This window comes from Leuresthes tenuis, unplaced genomic scaffold (genome assembly GCF_036924035.1).
Source record: "Leuresthes tenuis unplaced genomic scaffold, fLeuTen1.0.hap1 SCAF_15, whole genome shotgun sequence".
Taxonomy (NCBI): domain Eukaryota; kingdom Metazoa; phylum Chordata; class Actinopteri; order Atheriniformes; family Atherinopsidae; genus Leuresthes; species Leuresthes tenuis.
The window spans coordinates 26,329,750-26,354,280 of NW_027325369.1; the positions used below are offsets into that span (position 1 = coordinate 26,329,750).

Here is a 24,531-nt window from a genome sequence, read left to right on the forward strand (position 1 = left end):
CCTTTCTAGAAACAGGTTTTTGTCATTTGATGAGCCAGTATACACGTACAGAAGATGCTGGAGGGAACCCAGCGTTTCAGCTTGTTAAAAGCATTGGACAAAAGCCATCCAGTCAGACAGTAGTTGCACAACTTTACGTGTCTGGGATGCCTTGTTAAAATCTGGTATCTTACACCCCAACAAGTCGAGAGTAAAAGAAAATGCATTTGGTGAATGAGAAACTACATAGCTGAGTTGAAGCAAAATACTCTCTGAATGTTGCCAGCCTCTCTCTGCGCAAGTTGTGCCTGTGTGGAATCAGGACTATATTTGGAAAATTACTTGCAGCATATGATTTAAACTTTTCACATTGTGAACACGGGTATGTGGGTCACTGTATTAATGTCATTGGATGCAGTCACTCAGGTCTAACCCTCATTCAATCTTAAAGGATCCACACAGCCTTTAAATATACTTAGTGAAACATATTGTCATTAGGAAAGTGCATATTTTTCCTCTCGGGGTCAGTACTCCAACACATGACATATGGCATACCAATCGCAGGACACCACAGGACCAGCTGGAGGATCAGAGCTTGTGGTGAGGGAAAAGCACTTCAGGGTGTCTTCAGTCACCAAACAAAAAAAAAAAAGTGTTTCAATTCAATGAATCAAACTCACCTTTCACTGGCAATAAACATCCACAATCCATCACTTGATCTCTTAACAATGCAAGTGATTAACAACCGTCTCAACACACAGGAGCAGTCGCTATCCTACTGAGGAAAGCAGCCTAAGGCAAATGAGGGCAAAGGTCTCCATACAGTGCTTCCTAAGACACTGATTTGACTGCTGTCACACAGGTACAACAACTCTGCAAACACCAGTATTTGACATTGGTGTGAATGGTCAACATGGGGGCATGACCCTGCTCTGGATATGTGTTCTATTCCAGTTTCATTTGGCACACACTGGAAGGATTACACAAGATATTCTTTCGTCAAACAACAACAGTCGTGTCATGCCAGTTGTGGCTGTGGACTTAAATCTTCTCATTTCTTCTGGCTTTGCTGGTGACTTCTGGCTCTCATAGTATCATTTTTTTTGCTCGTCTTTAGCACAAAGACGCTGGAGCCTAAACTGGATTAAATAGTGCAAGATAAATTTTCACCAAAATTCGGACTTCGGCAACATTGAACAAATAATGCCGAATGCTGAAATTGACCTAAAATTCTTTGTTTGTTTTGTGGCTTTGGCGGCTTAAAAGCAGATCCACTTGCTTGCAAAGTAATTGTAGCTTACACCTAGTGACAACACCTATAACTAAAGCAAATCGTTATTTAGCCAAGTCAGACCACAAAGAGGGAAGCAAGACTTCAAGGCTGGTTCTGAAAGCTTGTATCCGACTTGCTAAATCTCAACTGTAAAGGCAAAACTGCAATAACTACTTCTGATTAAGTCTGAACATGACCACCTGGTATTTAACCACAAAAGCAAGTCGGTCATGTCTTCACCATCCTATGATCATGCACCACCAGGTTTGCATGTGACAGACTTGAATGAAATGTTCCCACGAAATGGCTGCTGCATTTGAATTAGTTCTTCACCTCTATTGTGTTTACAGGGCTCTGCAAATCCAGTGGTGAGGACCTACACAGACAACTGCTGACTCAGATTTTCAGGACACGGAGAGCAATAGGGTCTGTATAGACAACTAATCCTCCAGCCATGTACACACTGCCCGGGCTTCTTTTCACAGGGACACCAACCCGCTCCAAGATCCCCCCTTAACTCCCAACTATAGATGAGCACCGACAGACACGCCTCAGTCAGAAGAAGAGCTTGGGCTGCGATGAAATAGAAATCAGCTAAGATTTGCTTTGGGAAGTTTTCAGATGTTGTTTAGGGTAAAGCCATGAGAAACAGCCTCGCCTCCCCAGTGACCATTTAAACAGCCCGTGACTCATTTTGTTGTAGGATATACACAAGAACAAACGTTGCCGTTTCTGTCTTTGGAATGGTCTCATTGTCACAGTTCCAACCAATGTTTCACATTCCTTTTAGCCTCCACTTTGCTTAGACATACCTATGCTGTGACTGAAGTCAGGTTCAAAGATTAATGATGTCACTGTCATAGCAAGCATTCCTTGCAACGCCTGAAACAAGTATGGGTATTTTCAGGAGTATCAGATCCTAAGAATAGTAACTTTTGAGGAATTATTGACCTATGATTTGCGTTTCTATGTACAGGTGTTGTAAATTATATATTATCTATGACCCTACATTTTAATAGCATGTAAAGTACTGGGTTGTTGTTAATATTTATGTATTACAGTGTTTATGTAAAAGTATCTACAACTGTGTGTGTGAGAGATGTTTAGATCGATGGGAGTGTGGATTTAATTTAAAAGAAAGGGAAAAGGCAAAGTATAAAAGGACTGACACCAGTGAAGTCATTAGGCTGTATCAGTTGGAGACATTAACCACAACCGGACAGTGATTTCAAAAACTGAGGTCCATCACAGGTATGCATCATTTTTACTTAATTAAAGATGATGAGTAGGCTAAGTGTACAGGCTGACAAATTTAAAAATGAAAAGACTGTCAGACTGAACAAATGTCTTTAAAACGTGCGTCTATGCCACCAACTTTGGCATTTCTGACATAAAAGTGTTCAAAGCAAATGTGCTGACACCCAGTCAGGTATTTATTTACCAACGGATTAGTGTTCACGTAAACTAATACACGTCACTTTTAACACAGCACATTAGTGGAACTCCAGTGAACAGCAATTCAGCAGACGGGACGCAAATTTTGAACATCTTCAAATGAGAGTAAAAAGAAACGCGCTCCTATTGTTAAACGCCTCAGTGAAGGTATGCTGTCACACAGGAGCAGTTTCAACGAAACTAGTTGGAGAAAAGCGAGATCCAACTAGGAGAAGCGTTTGAGGACGTGTAAAGTTAATTTCACTGTATGACACAAAAAAATCAGCGTTTTCCACAAAGTGCCTCAGACTCACCTTTCATCCAGTCAACAACTTGCTTTGGCGTCCACTTCGTTATCGGCTCCATGGTTTCTTCACTATATTATCACAGACGAAAGTATGCCAAAATGTTCAAAACCGATGAAGAATTAAGTTAATTTTTAGCCATCTTCTGTCATATTCTTTTCAACAGCCTGGAGAGTTTCGATCGCTTGTGTTCGCTCACTTAACAACTCTGAATAATCACGCATGACTAGAGGTTGGACGGACGTCCCCCCACAGCTCCTTTCTGCCCGGTCTGGAATTATGCTGCATTCATGGACTGCCAGAAGCACTCGGAAAAACGATAACTTGTGTGCAAAATAGTAAACCAGCGAGCCACAAAACAACCTATTTTACGTCTATATTGCTAGACTCATATAACGTTATATTTTACGACACATTCACTTTCGTGATACTTGATTTCAATAAGTACACACACATTATTTCACAATGGTACCCTCCTTGTATAAACGAAATTATAAAATGTGGCATTTCTCCTTTACTGTCACAATCTTTTTTTCTACTGATTGTTGTGACAGCTTATTCTACACTTAAGAAAAAACCCTATCGCGTCCTAGTATGTATTATACGCTGTTTACACCTTTGGGACATGTAAGTACAAAATTTACGGAGAGCCCCGTATGATGTAGGTGATTTCTGTGGAGTCACCGTCCTCATTTGAAAATGTGGGCGTGTATGGGAAACTATGTAGCCCAGTTTATATTATATCGTGTCTGGAAAATAAGTTGTGCAGGAGCACACACATTTCAGTAAAGGTAATTTGTTAATATAACTTCAATGGTGGAACACAGTTAAATGTGCATGTATTCACTAACCTAACTGCTGTTCCATATCTTTATGTCTTTTATGTGATGTTTGTAGAGTCTGTTCAATCACATTAATGCTTAACAGGATATATTTGCATGTATCAAAACAAAAGCGGCAGAGGAGACATATAAACTGAATTTGACTCACCACTGCTCTCTGTTGGTAGCTTGAATGTCATGTAGCAAAATGCAGCTTTGCAGTGCTACACTCACAAATACAATGTTTCACATTAACTTTTTCCCCCTTACAATACTATATAAAATTTATATTTTAGGCCAGTGTTAGTGACTACATTAAATGAGATAAAATACCATGCCCTGACATTTACAACATAACATGATGCAGACCGGCATTTGTGAGACTAGAGGGTTCAGGGGATTTTACAGAGCAGCAACAGGTGGCTGTGGTCATGAACAGATAGCAAAGAGGTCACCTCACACAAAATTTATGTCAAATAAAATGCCTGACACAAAAGCATCGAAACCAAAACTTTAAGTTGCAAAAACTTGCATTCACTGTGTGCCTGTGTAATGTTTGAACAGCCACAAGTTTCAGTTATGCCCTTATTTTGAGGCTATAAAATCCATTTTCTAGAGCCAAGTAAATAACCCTTGTCAAAGAGAATAAAGCTTGCTTGGCTTCCTCATTGTTTTTGAACAGACAGAAATACACCTTGCATGGGAGAAAGTCCCTGCCCTACCCATCATTCCAGGCAGTCACACAGCAGGAAGCTGTTATATACTCTGCACTAATCGGCTGCTGATAAACGCTGTGCAATTATTCCACACCTCCATGCATTCATTTGCAGTTACATATCATAAGCCATATACAATTTTTATGTTGCCTTGCTGCATGCCACATTCCTTGATGACTAAACTGAGCCAAGACACAGAGAGGAGTCCTTCCTTTGGAATAAACCCATTAAGGTTAGTTTCTTTGTAGATTTGACACTTAAAATGTCTGCAGTAAGTTCTTATAGAAAATGACACAAACAAAAAAAGTGCAAACAGAGTGAGGATGAGTGTAATGGATAAACATAAAACACTGAAATAAGTTTAACTTTTAATTGTTGTTTAGAGAATATATACAGTATTCTGGTTTGAATTCTTGGCAGGCATCACAAACATTTCTGCTTGCAGCAAACAGAATCAAATCTACATGTACTTTTCACGGGAGCAGTCTACAGTGAGGGGGATTTAGGTGGTGTGGAATTCTTGAGAGGGCCCCTTGATAGGATTGAGGGAATCATGAGATCGCTATTGAGGTAAAGCAGAAGTCTCACATGGGGAAAGGCCTGATGAAAAGGCACGAGATAGAAAACTAGAGGAGGATTATGAGTCATTGTTGCTTTGTAGGTTACAGAAAAAAAAACTGCTCACAACAACATGAGTCATTATGATCAACACCCATGACACCTTGAATCAAAGGCACGAGAGCAGGGCCACTGTCTTTATCATTGGCTCCACTCCTGAGACTCCTGAGTAACTAAAAAAAACCTTCATTTCCTTTGTTTTCTAGGTAAACATTTATTTATTCACAAAATACAGGAAGTCTAGTTTTAGCTGTGTATATTATTCTGACATTGACATGAAAATCAGGTTGATAATGTTATATAAACAAAAGCAGGCACATCAGACTTCAGCTCAGGACGTTATCTTCTCCTCTATGTAAGATGACAGGATATAAAGGGCTTTAGATGTTGCTTGAGTTAGACTTAACCTCACTTCCTGCCGTTCACAGTTTTCTCTCTAAACACTAAATACTGAACATATTCAGAGTAGGAGAGGAAATGTCACATAACCTGCAGCTAAAAAACACCACTGCCAAATACTCTCAACCAATATGTTTGGTAGCATCTGTGTGGGTGGCCCTATTGCATTACTCTCACAGCCACTCGGGGATTCTGAATATCATTACATGAAGTGCTTTCAAGCTTAAGTTCCTCACACAGCAACACATAATTAAAACATAATCATGTTTAGGCATGCAGCATTTTCATATACTTATCACTGCCAGGGGAATTAATAAAATGAAGGGATTCAATTAATTTCTTTCATTTCTCTGAGTCAATCACACCTGATCTAAGACATTAGCGCTATGTGAGATGACACTAAGATGTGTCCTCACAGCGTAATGAGGGCTAATATAAAGAGAGCAGTGTTGTTAAAGACACACTGAACCTCCTGTGTGCCGATCTTGTTGCTGGGAGCTTGAAAGGAAGAGGTTGTGAAGCATTACCCTTAATCATGAAGCCATTAGAAAACACATTTAATTTTGCTGATATAAGAAAAGAAAAAAATTCAGATTTTGAAAAGAAAAAATGTATTTGTTCATATTGATGACATCTAGTATCTCTATTTAAAGTAGTTAATCAACATACCCTAAAGTGTGCACTCATCTGATGGGGAGAGCTGAGTTTTATCCTCTAATGTCATGTATTCTTTCAGCTGAAGATCTTTACGACAGTGTGATGGTGTGAAAGTTGTGCAGCAAAGTTTATGGGGCATTTTGTGGGTTTGAAGCAATGACAGGTCTAGTGTTGAGGTATTCCAGAACAAAAATCTGCAGGATCTTGTTGAGGTTCTGGATGGTAGAGCGATCCAGGTTCTGTTCGTTGTCATCAAACGTGTGCCAGACGGACGGGAAGGGGCTGGGGATGAGGTGGAGGACTCGAACTCCTGAAGTAGAAGAAAAGTTTAATGATTTACTATAAGGAGTAACATCAAGTGAAACCAAAGTTGCAGTTGTTGTGTTACTTGCTGTCTATACCTCTGTTTAGGAAAGGTATGTGATCATCAAGAACACGGCCCACAAGATGATCAGGCCAGAAATACTCCACACTGTTAGGATGATCCACAAGCTGGTTCATGGAGTGTAGACGTTTCTCTGAGTTCATATAAAAACAAAATTAAAAAATGGGCAAAGAGAAAAAAAGCGCATCTGTTAGTTTTACTGGATGTTAAAAAAAGGCTTCCTTATGTATTGAAAACATTCAATCTTTAAGTTTGAACTTTTTTCTTCAGAAATCCATGCCCCAGGTCACTCAACTCTAAAAATAAAAAGTATTGACAAGAGTTTGTGATTTAATCATTTTAATTTTACTGGATCCTCAAACTGTCGGCAAAGCTCCATGGCTCCAACCTTCCGTAATACTGAACAAAGGATGATGCAAAGCAGAGCTGGAAGGAAACTGATTGACTGCACTTCACTTTCTGACAGGTAACAGTCTTGGACATACAATGTTTTTGGCTGACAGTGACAAAAAAGATGTAAGGAATGCACTGTGATAATGTTTTAACTGTCGGCACTGCTACACACTGGTGTTCTTATAGAGATGACTGCTATAACTAATGTACTCATGTCACATAGTTTTACATTGTTTATGGCTGTAGCACATGAATCATGTCCACACAAGTTGATAGGACAATACAGTATCTAAAATCACATTAAACTGTAATGATTATTCACCAATGTCCTGCAGCCTGGTAAGCCATGGTGTAGTGCTGGGGAATTGGTTTCCAAAGCGGGGGCTAGGGGCCCCGATCAGGTCCAACAACACAAACAGATCCTGAAGGAGAAGAGACAGGGGGCGGGGTGAACAATGCATGTGAAACTCTGTCCACACATTCTGAGAATCGCTCTCTGACTTGAAGCTGTTCTCATAACAATCACATCTCAGAAGTGGTGCTTTGAGGTGTATAATGGCATCACATGTTCCACAGTGCAGCATCTGACACAGTAACCACAAAATTCTCCCATCATGCAAACACACACGGCAACCTCAGAAAGATACTGCCTGCTTTATCTGCATCTCTGCACACAAGAATGTCTAGATTTTTTTCATAAGCAGTTGCTATCTCCTGCATAATTGCTAGCATACAGAAAAACATACCTATTACATTAAATCATATCAAAATGCCTATGATTTTGAGTGAATGTTTAGTAAAATGTGTTAAATTTCAGGCCCTCCCAGATGATAAAAGGAGCGGCTTTGTGATTTAATATTTCTTTGAGACTTGTGTGCTGTGGGTGTAAGAAGATAAAAGTAAGCAGATTGTGTTGAATTGATGTGGTCAAACAAAAGGATAATCTTGAATGTGTCGAAGTGATTATACTAATCCTATGTAGTCTGAACAGAGAAGGATGAGCAGTGTACTATGCCGTGTAGTTGGTTGGTATCTGTGGCTCCTGCGGGGTGCGCAGTGTTTTCCATCTTCTGGGCCAGGTGGCGAGAGCCATAAAGCGAGTCTGTGGCGGTCCACTGGAAAAGTGCCTCCTCTCCATCAAAGAAAAGCAATTGCAGGGTCAAGTTGGGGCTGGAGCGCTATGGCAAGTAGAAAGAAACTCAAACTCAGTAACTTCCATTTCAAGAGATTTACTGCCATCTAGTGGTTTTGAGATTTAAGTAACACAAAGCAGAAAGATTTTCATAAGTCGTTATCAGGTAAAATGTTAATTTCATTCTTTAGTGTCACAATTTAGACAAAAATCTGACTCAAATGTCCAAAACAAACAAAGATTTCCACATGTTTTTTTAACTATGACACAATGTGTATTCCAAGTCTGCATATGTATTTGTATGCATTGCAGTTCCCTCTCCCACAGTGAACTTTGTGACAGACAGCTGAGTCTGATAAACCCTCGGCTGATCCCCATCACAGGCAATGTCACTATCTGCCAATAGACAAGTGTCTGAGGGCAATGATGAAACAGGAAAAAGACAGACGAGGAAGCTATGTGAATGCTAATATTTTCCTTAATCACAATCTGAGTGTAGATATAATCAATAAAAGGCTTTTTGCTGAAATGTTGTCATTGACTATCTATAAAAAGATATTTAGGCTAGAACCGGTGTACCCTTTCCTTATTCAAACAGAAAAATCCCTGTTGGAGCTGTAAAAATGGATCCCACAAACCATGTCCAACAAGGGAGAATTTCAAGAAGAAAACCCAGGATCTCATTCAGCTAATTGGATTACGGACTACATTTATGTTTGGTATTTAAGTTTGTAAAACTATGACAAATCAAATTTATACAGTGAAAAAGGTCTGAAGGCTGTTATTTTGTGACTTTTTGTGAGCACAGGCAAAATTAACTATTATTAATGTCAACAAACAAAAAGCAAGTAGGGTGTGCGTGTAAGCCTTAAACAGGTATGTCACAGAACTTAACTGGTGCTCCGAATAATCAAAGATACACCTCAAACGTGTACTGGCTGGTGTGTTTCTTCATTAGCATAAAGACACAGCGTATTTAGCAGATGTAGTGCATATAACCTGTGTCTTAAAAACGATGGTTTTTAAAAAGTGAAACTTAATATTAATGATGTGTTTTTAAAGACTTGCATCATCAAATTGCTGTAGTGCACAAAAAGAAAACAGATAACTCCAAAAAATACTGAGTCGTTTAAATGAGTCTATTTGTTTAGTTTTCTTTACCTCGCAGGATCAATAGACACCTCTTTAATATGTTGTTGTTGGGGTTTAAATGACCAATTATAATTAGGTAATAAAAGCCTGAGAAGGATTGGGTTGAGATGAGGTGATTTAGTTAGCCTTTGCAAAATATTCCACTTCTTTACCTTCAAATACTCCTTTGTTACTCTGGCAGTATCATTGTCCATCTGCACTGTGAAGCTCCATCCAACTTTGCTACATTTGGCTGAGTCTGAGCTTGCAGTATATCCTGTTGCACCTCAGCATTCACCCTTCTGCTGAGTTTCATCTTTCCAAAGAATGCTGTTCCAGAACTGGCTTTTTGAGATGTTTTCTTTTTTTCTTTTTTATAGCAAAGTATAATCTGGGCTTTCTGCTGCAGATAGTTGGAGGCTTGTGGTGAACACTTTGTATCTGCTCTTGTGAAGTTTTCTGTGTGTTGTAGGCTCAGATAATAACATGTCCACCCCCTGGAGAGAGTTATATTCTTGGCTGGATGTGATGGAACTGATCCTGCAATCACCCACCACTGTTGTCTTCCACTGATCCTCTCATATGAATCTGTTTTGTTTTTGCAACCTAAGGATGAACCTTTTCATTTGCATTGAAAGACCTTTTGACTGCATGTTGTGCGTTGGGTTGACAGCTATGGCATCCAGATGCAAATACCACATATTTTGAGAATCAGCTCTAAATCTTGTACCTGCTTAATGAAGTCATAAAGGACAACGGCATAGCCTACACTGTTAGGTCTATGAAAGGATTTTTGTTTAATTTGTACTGCTACTTTCAGTGATTGAAAAACAAGAAGTTGCATATCAGAGAGCTAGAACTCTGCTGCCAGTCTGGATGCAAATAGTTTCAAAATAAAGTAGATAATCTTCACTTATAATAATATAATGTGTTATTGTCCAACTATTCTATATCTAACTGTATTGATACAAATTCGTCACTCAAGTAAGCACTGCAGCACAAAAACACATCAGTTACACACCCACCCCATGGCTTGAATACAACCAAAAAAATCCTATTATTAATAATGCATTGTGCAACATTTTAACTTCATATATGCTGCAGCTTCAGTGCACATGCTGGTTCATCACCTTCTGAGCTTTCAGTTCTTCATCCAGGGCTTGCGCCAGCTCCAACATCATGGCGCAGGGCACAGCGGAGTCAGTGGCGCCTTGGAACTCCCTTCCGTGCCATTGAGGTGGGTAGTACTTGGAATCGTAGTGACAGGCCAGGACCAGCCGGCGCTTGGCTGATGGGTTGAGCGTGGCAATTAGGTTGGTGAAGGGCAGGGGGCCATAGGGGGTTTGTGACACAAACTTATCCTCTGTCACTTCCCAACCTGCTCCGAGGGAGCCAAGGGTTGTTTTTATATGCTGCAAACACACAAATGTGCACTAAACTGAATTTTTGGATTTTAGATTGTTTAAAAAAAAAAAAACAACTGTGGTTTAAGATTCCTATTTAGGGTTGAGTTGCCATGATATCACCAGTAACAAATGTTTTCCATGAGGTAATCTAAGATAATAGAATTTAGCTAATCTGACTTGCCAATTTTGTAAAATATGTTTGTCTCATGATATAAAGAATGTTTCATGGGAGCTGGTAATGAAATTAGATGATTTCTTTACTTACATTCTGTACAGCCTGGCTACCTGCAGATCCTGGGTACCTGGTAACCAGCAGTGGGGTCAGGTCCCTCTGCCACATCTGCTCCAGATCGGTGTGAGACGTGGCAACACGGACCTCATCTTGTGTTAGTGTGACAGCTCTGTGTTGGAGCTGGAGAGAAACGGACAAAGTGACACAAAATGGACATGGACTGATGAAATTAGCGTGGAATTTGGGCAATATTTAGGCAGGAATGAAAGAAAAAAATGGTAATCATGCTGCACGGCTGGTAAACATCAGACGAGTGATCTGTAATTAATGTTAGTGTGCTGTGATGCTGTTACTCATCCACAACTAAATAACACAGAGGAAGTCTTGCAATGATGTATTTAAGTTGAGTTGTGTAACAATGTGAATCACACATTGTCATGTTTGTTAGTTTTGTTATGTTTTAAGTTCCTGGTTTAGTCTTTAGTTTTGCCATGTTTTCCTTAGTTTCTCTTGCCCTGCCATCAGCTTCATCCATGTCACTTGTGTTTCTCCCTTCAGCTGCACCCCATCACCAATCACCCTCTTCAGTATTTAGTTTCCAGGTTTCCTCATGCACTTGGCCCGATCCTCACCGTCACTGAAGTCACAGCTACTCATGTCACGGTTTGCATAGTCACAGTCAGGTTTTTGTCAAGTATTTTCCACAGTTTAGTTTTTTGTATTCTGGCTCAACTGCACTTTTTGTTGTTCTGTATCTAAATAAATCAAGAATTTTATTTTTGAATCTCTGCATCCAGGTCCTATCTTCACCACGCCACGCCACCCAACGTGACACACATACTGCAGATAACTGCTGATGCTAGTGTGTCAATCAATTCATCCCCTCTGCATTACTTAAACCACTAACTAAACCACCAAAAGGGGGATTTTGGATTTCAGCATTTCACATGAGTGGGTCTTCTGAGGATAGGACTAATCTAAAAGATTAATTTTTTACAACCACATATTGTATCTCTCTGTCTCTCTATATATATATGTATATATATATATATATATATGTATATATATATATATATATATATATATAAGCCATTGTTAATTTAATCCTGCAGTAATGCTGTCAAAATCACATTAAATGAGTCACTAAAAAAAGAGACACCAGAGACACAAGAGCTAATTAGAAATGTGTGAGAAGATATTGACTGGATGGCTTCAAATATGCACAAAAGGCTTCTTTAGTGAAGCAAGAATGTATTGAACAGAGAGGCGGGGAGGCTTGTTACCATGCTTTCACCCTCTTGTTTTTGAAAATACATTCTGACAAGCATGATAATAAAAAGGGAAAATAGCTTGTTTATGCAGTTTAAGGAGCACAGTATGGATTTGGATTCAGGCTTTAAACTGCAAGAGTTAATTCAGTGAATGCTAAATCACAGCCAACAGCTTGAAAAAGAAAAGATATTGATCCTTCAGTTCCATGGCTGTTTTTAATTTGGTCTCAAAGTTCACCTGCTGAGAACCACGGTCGTCCTGGTAACAAACAGACAGGGAGCAGGAGAGAAAAAATTGACAGTAAATAGCAGAGACCATTCAAAGCTAGTGTTTGTACATTCTACACTGCTCCATCCTCTCCTGTAATAGGCTCCCGGACAGCACATAGAGATATTATTGAAATTAGGTTACCAAGTCTATACAGAGTTGGAGCTGAAATTAAGACTTCTTTTGATCAATCTGATTATTGTTTGAGTGAGAAATCTAAATTTTTAATCTATAAAATGTCCCCCAAACCCACAGTCCTGTCTTTAAACATGTGTTGTCAGATCAAAATCCAGCTTAATGAATAATAACTGAATGCAATAAAAATTTTCGTGGGAAATTAAATCAGAAGTGACATAAATAATAAAAACCAAAAGAAACCTAATGTCGTATGCTTGAACTAGCTAACATCTGTAACTCTTCATGAAATAACATAAATAAAAAAAATGACCTGACTCCTCACTTCTGCTTATGACAGATTTGTTTTCCCCGACAATGGAGTTAGGGCACATTTCTTAAGTGTGCTCATTTCAATTGAAAACTCAACAATGACTTGCAAAACCTGTTCCAAGCCTGAGCTGGATTCACACAGGATGACTCATATATCAGAACTATAATTGTAGTGCAGTGGCGAAAAGTGGAAAAGGCATAATTACATGGTCACACAGACTGAATGCAGCCCTCCCAAGAGTGGGGCTCACTGAGCTTAGAGAGGGTTAAAAGAGGGTCCACCTAAGGTTTGTCAGAACAAAGACCCGCAATTGGAGGATCAGCGATGATGACTGTGCTGCCATAGCAACCAGGCAAAAGGGAGACGAGAAGAAGACCACAATTGAGAATGAATGGTCAGGCGTATCCAGGTGCATCTCGTGGGAGTTACACAAGAGTGTGTAGCACAGAATAGTGATGGAACAGCATGAAAACAAACGTACACATTACATGGAATATGAAAAAGCATCTGGTAACTTCTAATTTTCTTTACATCAACAGTGACAGTAGCAGGCAAAGTGCATGTAATGTTCATTCGTCAACCCTCATATGCACACGCAAACACAACATAGACACAAAGAGTAAATGGATTTGTCTTCTCCCATTATTCAAAAATGAGTCCAAAATCTGTTAAAAAGAATTGGCATGTGACATGCTTTTCAGTGAGAGTGAACTCAGAATTGCAGACAAACAGACTAATCAATGGCAGTTGCTTATAATAAAAATCCTGCACGTGTCAAGGGTTTTTTCTTTCTTTTTTTAATAGTTACACTATTGAAAACGGTTTTCTGAGTATTTACAGTTATGCCAATGAATCACTATAACAGCATATCTTTAGACAGCAAAATATGAACAAACCCCTCCAATTGATTTACCTTCTCTTGCGTCCAAGGGATCCCATTCACATCAAGGATGAATGTCACCCAGATTAATAAAGTGTGAAAAGAACCCATTATGGAGCGACTACTGCTTCGTCCAGCCATCGACGTTGTCGCTCTTTTCCACATTCCCGTCTCTCCTCTGAGGGAGCTTTCAGATCATGTGAAAAGCAGGAGGGAGGCTCTCTGAACCACAGCACGTCACTATACTGCTATGTGTGTGTGTGCGCGCGCTGCTCCATTCACTCAGCAATCACAGGAGTGTTTGTGAACAATGACTACACAATAACCTTTGAGTTCTTTAATAAATATTTATTTTGTCCACGTACAAACATATGTATGCTATATATAGCATGTGGAACATAACATATGTTAAATATTACTACTTCTTATTGGCCTGTGTATAAGCGTAAACCTTAAAGATAGATGTGGGAAGAAAAAAAAGAAACTGAATTAAGATGTTCGAGTTTATACACCAGGAGCTCATTCTTTGATTTATTTTTACTTCCATACTTTGTAAGGATAAAACAAACGTAAAGTATGAGTATATTCTAAACTCAGTATGTAAATAACACGATAATACGCTTATTTTTCTTTTCTATCTTTGTTTTTCAAGAGAAAGACAAGCGTTTCAAACGTCACTCGTCACGTGGTCGGATTCCACGTGGTCAATCCGGAAGTTTTCACCTTGCGCTTCATATGTCAACATCTTCCTGTTAGACAGTCACATTGTATCGCGTTTTTACAGCATTTTCCCGTGTATCTGTATGTTCTATTGGTACTTTCTTTGTGGCTGCCAGTAGTTATGGCTCAAGAGGTGTGCAAGTTGAAGGCACAGCTCGAGGAGAAAGAAAAAGAGCTAGCTGCTCTGAGGAATAAATTGACACAACTGGAAAAGGTACGGCAGTTTTGAGGTTTTCGGTTCAGTCATTTGGTGTGCTTTTCACAGCTTGCATGCCTTCTTCTCCTTATTATTATTATTTTAGATAAATATTGTTGCTTCTTTTATTAGTTTTAGCCTTTAGCATCTCGTAGCCTTGTTTTATTTAGCAAATATTGAACAAGCCAATACGTTTAATATTCAGAAAGAAACTTTGGGTTTCTGTCTAGTTTTTCTTCTAGTTTAGTCAGCTGGGGAAATAAACAGTTGTCCTCTCATAATTTGAATTAAGACTGGTGAGGAAAGTCGAAAACTGCTCTGCTGCCGAAACATATGACACCTATTAAATCACAGCTCAGACTTTTGCAAAAGAGTGTTATTCAACGTACAGTACAGTAATAAACCCTGGCATGACCATTAAGTGCTCAATCTGACAGTACAAATAGAAAGCCCCTTTAAATTTGAATGAATTTTTACTAAGCTTTTAGCTTTTATTGGATGTACAATAACAGTGAGATACATCATGTATCGCTGTTGTCTGTGGTTGAATCTACCTAATTTCAGGAACGTCCAGATAATCCTTATTAACAGCATAAAAGTGCTGTTTGGGTGTGTCAGACCAACTGCAGACAGGACAGATGTTGCAGCTTTTTATGCAGTCATCAGAATGGACGGACTGCATTGGGTATGCAGTATTTACTCTGGTAGACTTCTAAAGTACAACCTTTTGGTGTACTTTTACAGCTTTAGTTACTCATAACTTCACAAAGCATTTGAAGATGTTTATAAAATCTCATGTCTTCATTAGCTGCCAACCGCTGATACAACTACAGATGAAACCACTGTTGAAAATAAACGTATAGAGCCGTGCATCGGTGGCTGTTAAACTTGATTGCTCAAATGTTTTTTTACGTGTTTTTAAAATTTGTTCATGCTTGATTTGAAAACTAGAAATAATTATTTCTTCATGTTAGCATGCAAATGAAATCGAGTTTATTATGAACATTATTTATAGAATTGCATATTCTCAGCTCTTATTCTTTCATTGACTGACACTGTAGAGTGAAGAGCATTAAATACAAGTAACCTGCACTTATTTAATTCACTGAAGTCATGACACTTAGGGTGGGAAAGGGAAGGTCGTATCTTGTTTTGTTTTTTTACAAGCCACCTATCCAACAGACCCAGTTTATTTATTAATCCACCAAATCCTACCTTGCCTTTATATTATAGAAGTAGATTGTTTAGGACTGATATGTATTGTGTAATGATATCCTCCTTGTATGATATCAGAGCCAAGCCTCGGTACCGGAGCTTCACCACAAAGTGACCCTGCTAACCCCCCTGACAGCCAAACCAGTACTCAGCAATGAGGACATAATGCGGTACAGCAGACAGCTCCTGCTGCCTGAGCTCAGTGTGCAAGGTACTGACACATGTAGTGTTCTTCTGAAATATTGTGCATTAAATATTCTGTCAGGTGAAGATTATGGGATGACTGAACACGAAAGAGTGAATCTTGATTGTTTGCAGGTCAGCTAAACTTCTCCAAGACATCGGTGTTGGTTGTAGGCTGCGGTGGACTGGGCTGCCCTCTGGCACAGTATCTGGCAGCAGCAGGCATTGGTGGGTGATCTAGTTGACAAGTACACATCACAACAACATGCAATGATAATAATATAATTAATTGGGGACTAAAATTAGTCATGGGGACAAAGAAAACCTTTGAAATTCATGACTTGTCTTTGTCTTTGTTTTTGCAGTCCAGTGGTTTTCCACTGGTATCAGAGTTTAAAAAGAGTGTTTCAGAGTTACTCTCGCTGCTTTATGTCTCCCCAGGCCGCCTCGGCCTGCTCGACTATGATGAAGTGGAACTAAGTAACCTGCACAGGCAGGTGCTTCATGGGGAGGAGAACCAGGGCCAGGCCAAGGCTCTATCTGCTGCCAGAGCAGTTAGAAGGTATTGATTCAGCATACAGGTACACACATTGTAAAGTATAGTGCAGTGTGCTGAAGTCTGTAGCAACTTCATACTGATCCCATGATGTAGAACAAAGATGTTAAGAGAATTTTTTAAATTTAGCTTGTTTATCTGTGTCCAAACACCCCAAAGAAAACTAAAAACAGGGAATTTAGTGTTTGATATTATTAGTAAATGTTAAGTAATTATGATAATTGGTGTGTTTTTAATGTTCTCTTTGACCCTCTGGTTACTTTGCAATGTTTGCTGGCGCTTTCCAGTCTCACCACAGGTTATATTTGGTTGTGCATTTCTCGCCAGTCTACAAATATTGTGTAAACATGTTATTTCAGAAGCAGCTGTTTATGGTGCCTCTCTTCCTCACAGTGGGCCTACTGTGGGTTGTACACACATTGCATAGCCATGGCCACATGAGGGCGTCATTTCTCTGACGAGCTAACAGCTTGTGCTATGTTTCACACATATAAAACCATCCTTCCTTGTTTTATTTGATGATCAATCATTACTCACGCGATCAAACGTATAATAGAGTTTTGAGTTAGAAGATCATTTTTAGTGAGATTTTAGTAAGACTGTTTCCAAAACGTTTTACTTGAGACAGATGTTGATAGATTAGGAAGCAAGAGCAGAAATATGACCTACTTCGCTTCTTTCTGCTCTTTTCTTTGGACCTGATTTAATCCAACTACCAGTATGGCTTTTATTTGTGTCTTAAGAAAGTTGAGACACGAATAGTTTATATTAAAGTTGTCATTTCTAGAGGAAAAAAAACAACCTGATTGTACTTTTTCTGAATGTGTGTCTGCAGGCTAAATTCCACTGTTGAGTGTATTCCCTACCACCTGCAGCTCTCGCCGGAAAACGCTTTGGAACTCATTCAACAGTATCCTCAGGAAACTCATGTTACCTGCCACAGGCTAAATGTTGGCCAGAAATACATCTTATAGCTGCCGTCTGCTAATTCATATTCAAATACACATCAAACTACTTGAGTATCGTTTTGGAAAGCCGTAATAAGCTCTAAGTTTTCTGTTCTATGGATAAACTCTGTATGTGAGGACACCTTGACTTCCCTGACCTCATGTATGACATTGTGGCTGACTGTTCAGACAACGTTCCTACTCGTTATCTGGTGAATGATGCCTGCGTGCTAACTGGCAAACCTCTTGTGTCAGCAAGTGCTTTGAGAATGGAGGGGCAGGTAAGTTGAAAAGTAACCCTTTCTTTCCTCCAGCGTCTTCTTTAGATGTTAAATATAATGCATTTGTGTGTGCAGTTGACAGTGTATAACTACCGTGGAGGCCCCTGCTACAGATGTTTATACCCAGTACCTCCACCCCCAGAGACAGTAACCAACTGTTCTGATGGAGGTGTATTAGGAGTGGGTGAGTCTTGTACCCTTACTGTTACAGAGAGCTTTAATGTTTTCTGTCTACATAATAGTTCTTTGTATAAATGTTCCACTTTTATTTAAGTTCCAGGTATAATGGGCTGCTTCCAAGCTTTGGAAGTCCTCAAAATTGCCTCTGGGCAGGGCTGTATCCTTTGTTTTTCCATTCCTCATTCCCACATTACATACAGCACCTACTGCTTTGCCATTTTGTTTCTTTGTTTCAGAGTTTTTCGCCCAGTCACTCATCAATAATGAACTGCTGAAAAGGATTTTATTGTTGCAACATTTTGTGCTTGTTTGACAAAACAAAGACAAAACTGTAATATGTTCTCGGGACTCTACTGACTATTCATTTGCCATTGTCTTGTGGAGCTGTTGGGGTTTCTGCAGTCTGGTTTTAATATTGAGACTAACAGTAAAGAATAGACTTGCCTTATCCTGCCTTGTGTTGAACTGTTGTACACATGCTAACACCTGCCCAAGATGTGTCAGTAACGGAAGTGCTGATCTGTTTTCCCAACAAAATCTCCTGGACATGTAGCTGTTAATGTACCACTGGGAGACATAGTAGACAGTTCTCTGAATCTTTTTCACAGAGTAGCTTTTCCCTTGACCGGGCGTGCCAGCTTCCTGCGGTCAGCAGCTGGTGATGTTTGATGCTCAAGATGCCAGATTCAGGTCCATCAGGCTGCGACCCAAACAGCCTGGCTGTGTAGTGTGCGGAGAAAACCCGAGCGTGACTCAGCTAATAAACTATGAAGCTTTCTGTGGGTCTGCTGCCACAGATAAGGTTGGTCATTAAAGAAAAGGTTGGCATACCACAATACGAGTTATGCACATTTTCACTGGAATGTTGCTTTTGGAAGTAAAGCATAAATTATATCAACTGGATTTCATTTCTATGATATTTGTGCATCTTATTATTTCTTTTCAGTGCCAAAAACTTAACCTCCTGTCCAAAGATCAGAGGATCACGGTGCAGGTAGGGTATAGACTCCTACGCAACAGTTGGTCTTTGCGTGACTCCTTGTATTTAGTACAGTTTATTGTATGATTACTCACAATTTTCTCAGTTTTCATGTGCATTCATAGACTGATTACATCTCAGCGCTGACCCAGCCTCAAATGGGAAATTACTTAAAATGTGCCTGTAGATTTTCTGTGGGAAAGAATAACATGTTCTCTTTGGCATTGAGAGCAGTGGTAGTGGATTGCATCTGTTTATATTTCTGTAGAATTGGTGCTTTGAAACCCGCTGAGTCATTAAGCAAGGAGATGGGGATCATGATTGATTGGGGTGCAGTCGAGATTGTGCAAGGGACTCCAATTAGAAAGTTTAGCTTCCTGTGATTTAAGGGAAAGCCGTAAAAATGTTCAGGTTACTTCATAAATATAAATCCAGGCAACACTTTGCTGTAATTCGTAATTTGGTTTAGCTGTTAAACTAAAGATATAAATCAATATCTTTTTTGAAAAAGTCTCTTATTTTAGCAGTTTATAATGTGTTTGCGTTAATAAATGTTTTAATGTTATTCCAGGATTATAAATCAATAGTGGACAGTGCAGGTCCCCATATCTTGTTGGATGTGCGCCCCCTTGTGGAAGTGGATATATGCCACTTACCCTTCTCTCTCAGTATCCTTTTTTACAATGGAGACACAAATCTTTGTCTCTGTAAACCATTAAAATGTAACTCCTGGTTCCCATTTCTGTGTGATTATTGTCTTTATATCGCTGCCAGATATTCCACTCTCCAGTTTAGAGGAGAAGAAGAGCGAACATCTCCAGTTACTTCAGGAAAGAATCAGCCAGTTGAAACAGCAGATGGCAGCTGACTGCCACCCGCCAGGTAACATGGCACAACACCGTTTATGATCTGTGTGTGCTGTTTAAAACAAACAGGAACGTAGAGTCGCTTGCACATATTCATAGTCTGCTGTGTGGTCTCATACTGCTGAAATGGAGGCTTATTTTGGACAGGTTATAATAGGGTTGCTAGGTGACCCCTTTTCCAAAACAAGTATAGTCAACCTGAGCAGCTGGTCTGCTTTAGAGAAAATTAACATTCATAATGTTATTTTAGTGGTGTTCTTTAATCAATGGGTTAAATTTAGCCATGTGAAGTTTTAGATTAGCACTCTACACAGTGTTGATTTGAAACTTTTGCATGTTTATACCTAATGTAGTATTTAGTCAATGCTGTTATGCAGGTGTCTGACTCTTATAAATTAGTCTTCTAAATCATATTAAGTCTCAGCAGGTGTTGCCGACTCATTCTTCTTTCTCTCTGTGGTTTTCCTCCAGTTTATGTGATCTGTAAACAAGGTAATGACTCCCAGAAGGCGGTGCAGGTTCTGGAGAAGATGAGTGGATCCGAAGTGAGCAGTATCACAGTGAAAGACATCTGTGGAGGCCTCATGGCTTGGGCAAAGAGAATAGACCCCACATTTCCACAATACTGATGCATTTTAAATGACTTTTTTGTTAATAAACTGCACATGGCGTTTTCATCTTGTTGATTCATTTTACTTGTATGTATACTGAGCTTCTTGCAAGAAGGGACCAGTTCCTACTTTTCTCTTGTTTCATAATCTACTGTGAGTTGGCATCTGGATAACACGTACTATGATAATTGCAAAATCAGGTCACTCTTCCTGTTTTTTTTTCCAGTTAATTCTTGAAAGTCGTTGTAGATGATATGTCTACCTGTATCTCCTGCATACCATTTTTATATAAGAAATGCTAGACGTCCAAGAAACAATTCAGATGTCCATGAGTTTTAACAAATCATAGCATCATAAAACTCAAATATATTCACTTTGCTGTTTTTTTTTTAAATGAAATCAATTTATTCTTCATGTTTCTCGAGGCAAACAGGTTCCCCTTTAAGCGCCCCTTAGGATTCACGTATCTCACTTTGAAAGGTAGTTTAACCCAATCCGGGTCATGTGAATTTTTTTCCCTTCTTGGCATGACCAAGTTGAAATAACGGAAAAGAAATGCACATGCGCATTGGTTTGAGCCCCATCGGAGGCGCCATTGCTTCATATGGACTGTAGTTCAAGTTTTCCTCTCCACACATGGGAAGTCAGTTATGCGGAGATAATAAAAAGACTTCAATCCCCAGCCACGGCCGCCGCACTTTTTCTCGTCGAGCAGGGGGAGTAGTCACAGCTGGAAGGATAATAAGATGCGCATGAATTTACAATCTGGAATAAAAGATATGAGAATTTAAATGGACGGCACGGTTTGTCTCAGCGAGCCTGTTCGCAGAACTTAGGCTCGTACTTATCATGTGTTGGCGACGACGCTTGTGTTTTTGCGCGTGACTCCAGGAAAAGTGCAGAATAGTAAACTTCAGGCTCCGCTTTCCTCAGTTGATGGAGTTGAAAAGTTTCATCTTCAGTTCTTTCACAATGGAAAGAAAAGCGCCTTTCGCTGAAAGTGAAGGTAAAGTATAATTTCAGAAACATTTAACTCGAAGTTTGGCCTGAAACACACTTTAAACCAAGTGGATTCAGTTGCAACAAAGAGCTTTCAGAGTGTGCAAATTCAGGGCTTGTATAACTTGTTTTGCTGGCATTCTCCACTCGGGTTGTGTTCTGCCAGCAAGCCAATCGAAAGTGGGAGGGGTGCAGATGTTCAGAAGCTTTGGTTCCAGATGTATGTGAAGTTTGAATTTGTGTAAATAATAATGACGCGCTTTATCAGCTCATGCGTGTCTTTAAGGCTTGTTGTTTTACGCACGAGCACAAAAGACTGTAGTAACATCTGAAAAAAACGGCTGATGGAAATGTTATTTATCAAATGTCATTACACAGATTTTAAAGTGGTGCCTCATTTAGCACGGTGCATTTACAGAGGGGCAACATGAGTTAGTTTAAACCTAACCTAACAAAGAAGAATCAAAACAATGTATGGTAACAACAAAACATTTCTGTAAAGGCAATTAATAAAAATGTACAACAATAGTGTGCATGGTATAAGGAGCAGGAGCTGATTCATTCATATACCCTGGATGCTTTTCTCCACTCCACTTTTTATTGTGAAAATACTAGTATGTATGTGTCTGTTTCTCTCTGTATGTTTGTGGTAACAGGCTTCCTGTGGTCAGAGTGGATTACTGACTTCAGTAAAGAGCAGGAGCAAAACTCCAGGATATGAAGTTTGTTGCAGTGACTTTACTGCAGAAGTCTGCGGATTGTCCAGCCTTTTTTTTATCCGTCGTCTGCCCATCCAGTGAATGATGCGTGAGCTCAGGTGGGTGGGAAGGATACCGTATTCTTAATTTCAGAGAGACAATAAACAATTAGATAAAAACTCACTACTGCTGATGAGGACCAAATTTCCCCCATACAGCAAGTCCATTCACAGAGACCAAAGTGTGCTTTTTTCTGCCAGCCTTTAGTGAACCTTCCACTATTCAGCCTTTCACGTTGCAACTGGAAGAAACCCAATGTCTGCCTCCTCTCCCCCGTCCTTACCTCGAGCCTTCCTCCACTCTCTCCATCCACACCACCCGCCCTCGCCATCTGCCCTGTTGCCTAGCTCGCCTGGACAGATCTACACACGGCTGTCCAACGGCAGTTACAGTGCACCCAGCCCCACCAACTCCCGCAGCTCTTTCCATGGGGTGTCATTCCTGCTGCAGATCGGACTGACCAGAGAGACGGTGAACCTGGAGGCCAGTGACCTCTCGCTGTCTGCTGTCAAGGACCTGGTGTGCTCCATAGTTGATCAGAAGGTAGGAATGTCATCAAACAGCTCCTTTTCGTATAATCCACACTCTGTTTTCACTTACAAAGGTCAGCATCAAACACTTTTCCTTTCTCTCCTGTGTAGTAAAAGGCTTTCCACAGACACATGCATTCTCACAATGGTGACTTTGTTTTCAAAGCTTAGCAATAATGTCTAAGGCAATAGAGGACCAACATAATGAGGCACCAGCATTTGTTTTTCTGTCTCCATAGTCATCTGTTTAGGTTTTGTTTTCCAAAGCAGACATCTGTGACATATGCCTCAAAATGAGTCAAACGTGGCAGAAACATGCATACAACAGCACTGAAGCTCCTCCAGTTACATGGCCCAAATATTGTAGTGCCAGCTATTTACATTGTGGTGTAATTTTATTTGACACATATACAGCACAGACCTATGGAGTGGTTGTGTGCTTATTGTGTATGTTGGACCCATTCTGTTTTCCATGACAGTGGTATTGTGTTGGGTCAACACTGTAGTGTAGCCTCAGTCAGCACAAGAAGTGGCTTTAAATGAAACTATAGGCTGCACTGTTAAACAGAATTTTCCGTTTCATATGTGGTTGTGTGAGAATATCTGAAGTGTAAACCAACGGCGCCAAGTTCTGTCTGATCATGAGTTGTTCCTACTTGTGTGTGTGTATAATGTACAGGAACTTCAAATTAAACTAATTGCACATTTTAACAATATTCAAATATATACTTTAAACCCAAAGTTAATTTAATCTTCTATCTGTCCACTAAAATTTCAACACACATTCATGTGCTCTAACTTTTTCCCCCACTTACTGTATATCGTCTTTCAGTCTATGAAGGTTCTCTGTTGCGTGGGATTAATGGCATGCAAAGCCTTGTGGACTAATGAAATGGCTTGTGTTAGCATCCAAATGTTGCTATTTTTTAGCCTCTAGTGAATAATGATGATTACTCCATTCGTGTCAGTAATTATCATTGATTGAATAAAGAAGAGCGTGATTAAACAAAGCACTTTAATCAGAGACTAGCCTGAATTTTTAGGTAGGCCAAACCAATATTGATGTTTGAGATAATGATCATTTGAAATAAAGAAAAACAGCATGAGGAACTAACCTATATTGAACTAGTAGAGGACAGTGAATTGTCCATCTGTACTAAGCCTGTGACTTTAGCTTCAAGTGTTCTCTAAGTTGACATTCCAGAAGAGCAGGGTAATGTTGTTGTTCTTTACGAGGTCTGCTGATTCTCACTAGCTAGTTATGTGCAGTTCTGGTCTGCAGAGCAGAAAATCTCATCACTGCAGATATTTAGATGGATTCTGTAACTTACTGGCGTAGTTGCAAGAATCTATGACAGGGGGAGAGTGAGAAATATGATGCTTTAAAGACAGCCCTCAGAGCAAATCAGAGCAGTACATTCATGAGGAGTCAAAATCTGCCAAGATGAAATCCAGACCACCTTTCTTGTGTGCAGTTTTATCACTAACAATGGTGTTGAATCTAAAGCTGTGAAAGGAAATAATCTGGTTCTGGCCAGCTTTAGAAAAAAAATAGAAAGCTATATGCACAATAATCATTTCTTTCTTTGTAATAAACTGTATCATTACAATAGAACATATCCAGCCTGGTCATCCTCTTTATTGTGAATTTCTTAAAACTTCTTAAACATTGCCAAATGTAGTGTGCTGCCCCAACTATTTTGTAAAATCCAGCCATATGGCTTTGATATCAATGGAAAATATGACTGTATGCTTTCAGTTC

The 24,531-nt window shown here is 39.6% G+C and overlaps 4 protein-coding genes across 6 annotated transcripts in view; 2 read left to right on the forward strand and 2 right to left on the reverse strand.

Moving 5' to 3' along the window:
* Positions 1-3,358, reverse strand: part of LOC140269843 (connector enhancer of kinase suppressor of ras 3-like) — a 119,269-nt gene extending 115,911 nt beyond the window's left edge. For both annotated transcript variants that reach the window (XR_011907668.1, XM_072364825.1), the window contains exon 1: positions 3,001-3,358. Coding sequence is in view for 1 of the 2 variants with exons in the window: in XM_072364825.1 (XP_072220926.1) it covers positions 3,001-3,052 (52 nt within the window). In the remaining variant the exon portion in view is untranslated. The remainder of the gene's footprint in view (positions 1-3,000) is intronic.
* Positions 3,359-4,884: 1,526 nt separating this feature from the next.
* qpct (glutaminyl-peptide cyclotransferase) lies at positions 4,885-13,961 on the reverse strand. Its single transcript, XM_072364931.1, has 7 exons — positions 13,782-13,961; positions 10,915-11,061; positions 10,374-10,655; positions 7,991-8,158; positions 7,303-7,402; positions 6,604-6,720; positions 4,885-6,512 (listed from the first exon to the last, which is right to left on the reverse strand). The coding sequence occupies exons 1-7, from the start codon at positions 13,911-13,913 to the stop codon at positions 6,331-6,333; spliced, it is 1,128 nt and encodes a 375-aa protein (XP_072221032.1). The 5' UTR covers positions 13,914-13,961; the 3' UTR covers positions 4,885-6,330.
* Positions 13,962-14,451: 490 nt separating this feature from the next.
* mocs3 (molybdenum cofactor synthesis 3) lies at positions 14,452-20,546 on the forward strand. Its single transcript, XM_072365664.1, has 13 exons — positions 14,452-14,682; positions 15,958-16,090; positions 16,198-16,290; positions 16,504-16,624; positions 17,454-17,528; positions 17,729-17,846; positions 17,922-18,030; positions 18,121-18,183; positions 18,665-18,828; positions 18,973-19,020; positions 19,577-19,673; positions 19,780-19,887; positions 20,343-20,546. The coding sequence occupies exons 1-13, from the start codon at positions 14,590-14,592 to the stop codon at positions 20,498-20,500; spliced, it is 1,380 nt and encodes a 459-aa protein (XP_072221765.1). The 5' UTR covers positions 14,452-14,589; the 3' UTR covers positions 20,501-20,546.
* Positions 20,547-20,987: 441 nt separating this feature from the next.
* The window catches only part of prkd3 (protein kinase D3), a 37,501-nt gene continuing 33,957 nt past the window's right edge, over positions 20,988-24,531 (forward strand). The window contains exons 1-3 of one of the 2 annotated variants that reach the window (XM_072365978.1): positions 20,988-21,488; positions 22,138-22,298; positions 22,440-22,782. In XM_072365978.1, the coding sequence (XP_072222079.1) occupies positions 22,495-22,782 (288 nt within the window). In that variant the 5' untranslated portion in view covers positions 20,988-21,488; positions 22,138-22,298; positions 22,440-22,494. Of the gene's footprint in view, positions 21,489-22,137; positions 22,783-24,531 lie in introns of both variants that reach the window. The other variant, XM_072365977.1, reaches the window with a different exon arrangement.

What these genes read in the sequence shown, in the direction of transcription:
- qpct (XM_072364931.1), bottom strand. Translation starts at nt 13,913, where the DNA reads ATGTGGAAAAGAGCGACAACGTCGATGGCTGGACGAAGCAGTAGTCGC. An exon ending in TCCCTTGGACGCAAGAGAAG is followed by an intron (nt 11,062 to 13,781) that starts GTAAATCAATTG and finishes GTTTCTCTCCAG; the next exon opens with CTCCAACACAGAGCTGTCAC. An exon ending in TACCAGGCTGCAGGACATTG is followed by an intron (nt 6,721 to 7,302) that starts GTGAATAATCAT and finishes ATATGAACTCAG; the next exon opens with AGAAACGTCTACACTCCATG.
- mocs3 (XM_072365664.1), top strand. Translation starts at nt 14,590, where the DNA reads ATGGCTCAAGAGGTGTGCAAGTTGAAGGCACAGCTCGAGGAGAAAGAA. An exon ending in TGGAGGTGTATTAGGAGTGG is followed by an intron (nt 18,031 to 18,120) that starts GTGAGTCTTGTA and finishes CTTTTATTTAAG; the next exon opens with TTCCAGGTATAATGGGCTGC. An exon ending in ATCAGAGGATCACGGTGCAG is followed by an intron (nt 19,021 to 19,576) that starts GTAGGGTATAGA and finishes ATGTTATTCCAG; the next exon opens with GATTATAAATCAATAGTGGA.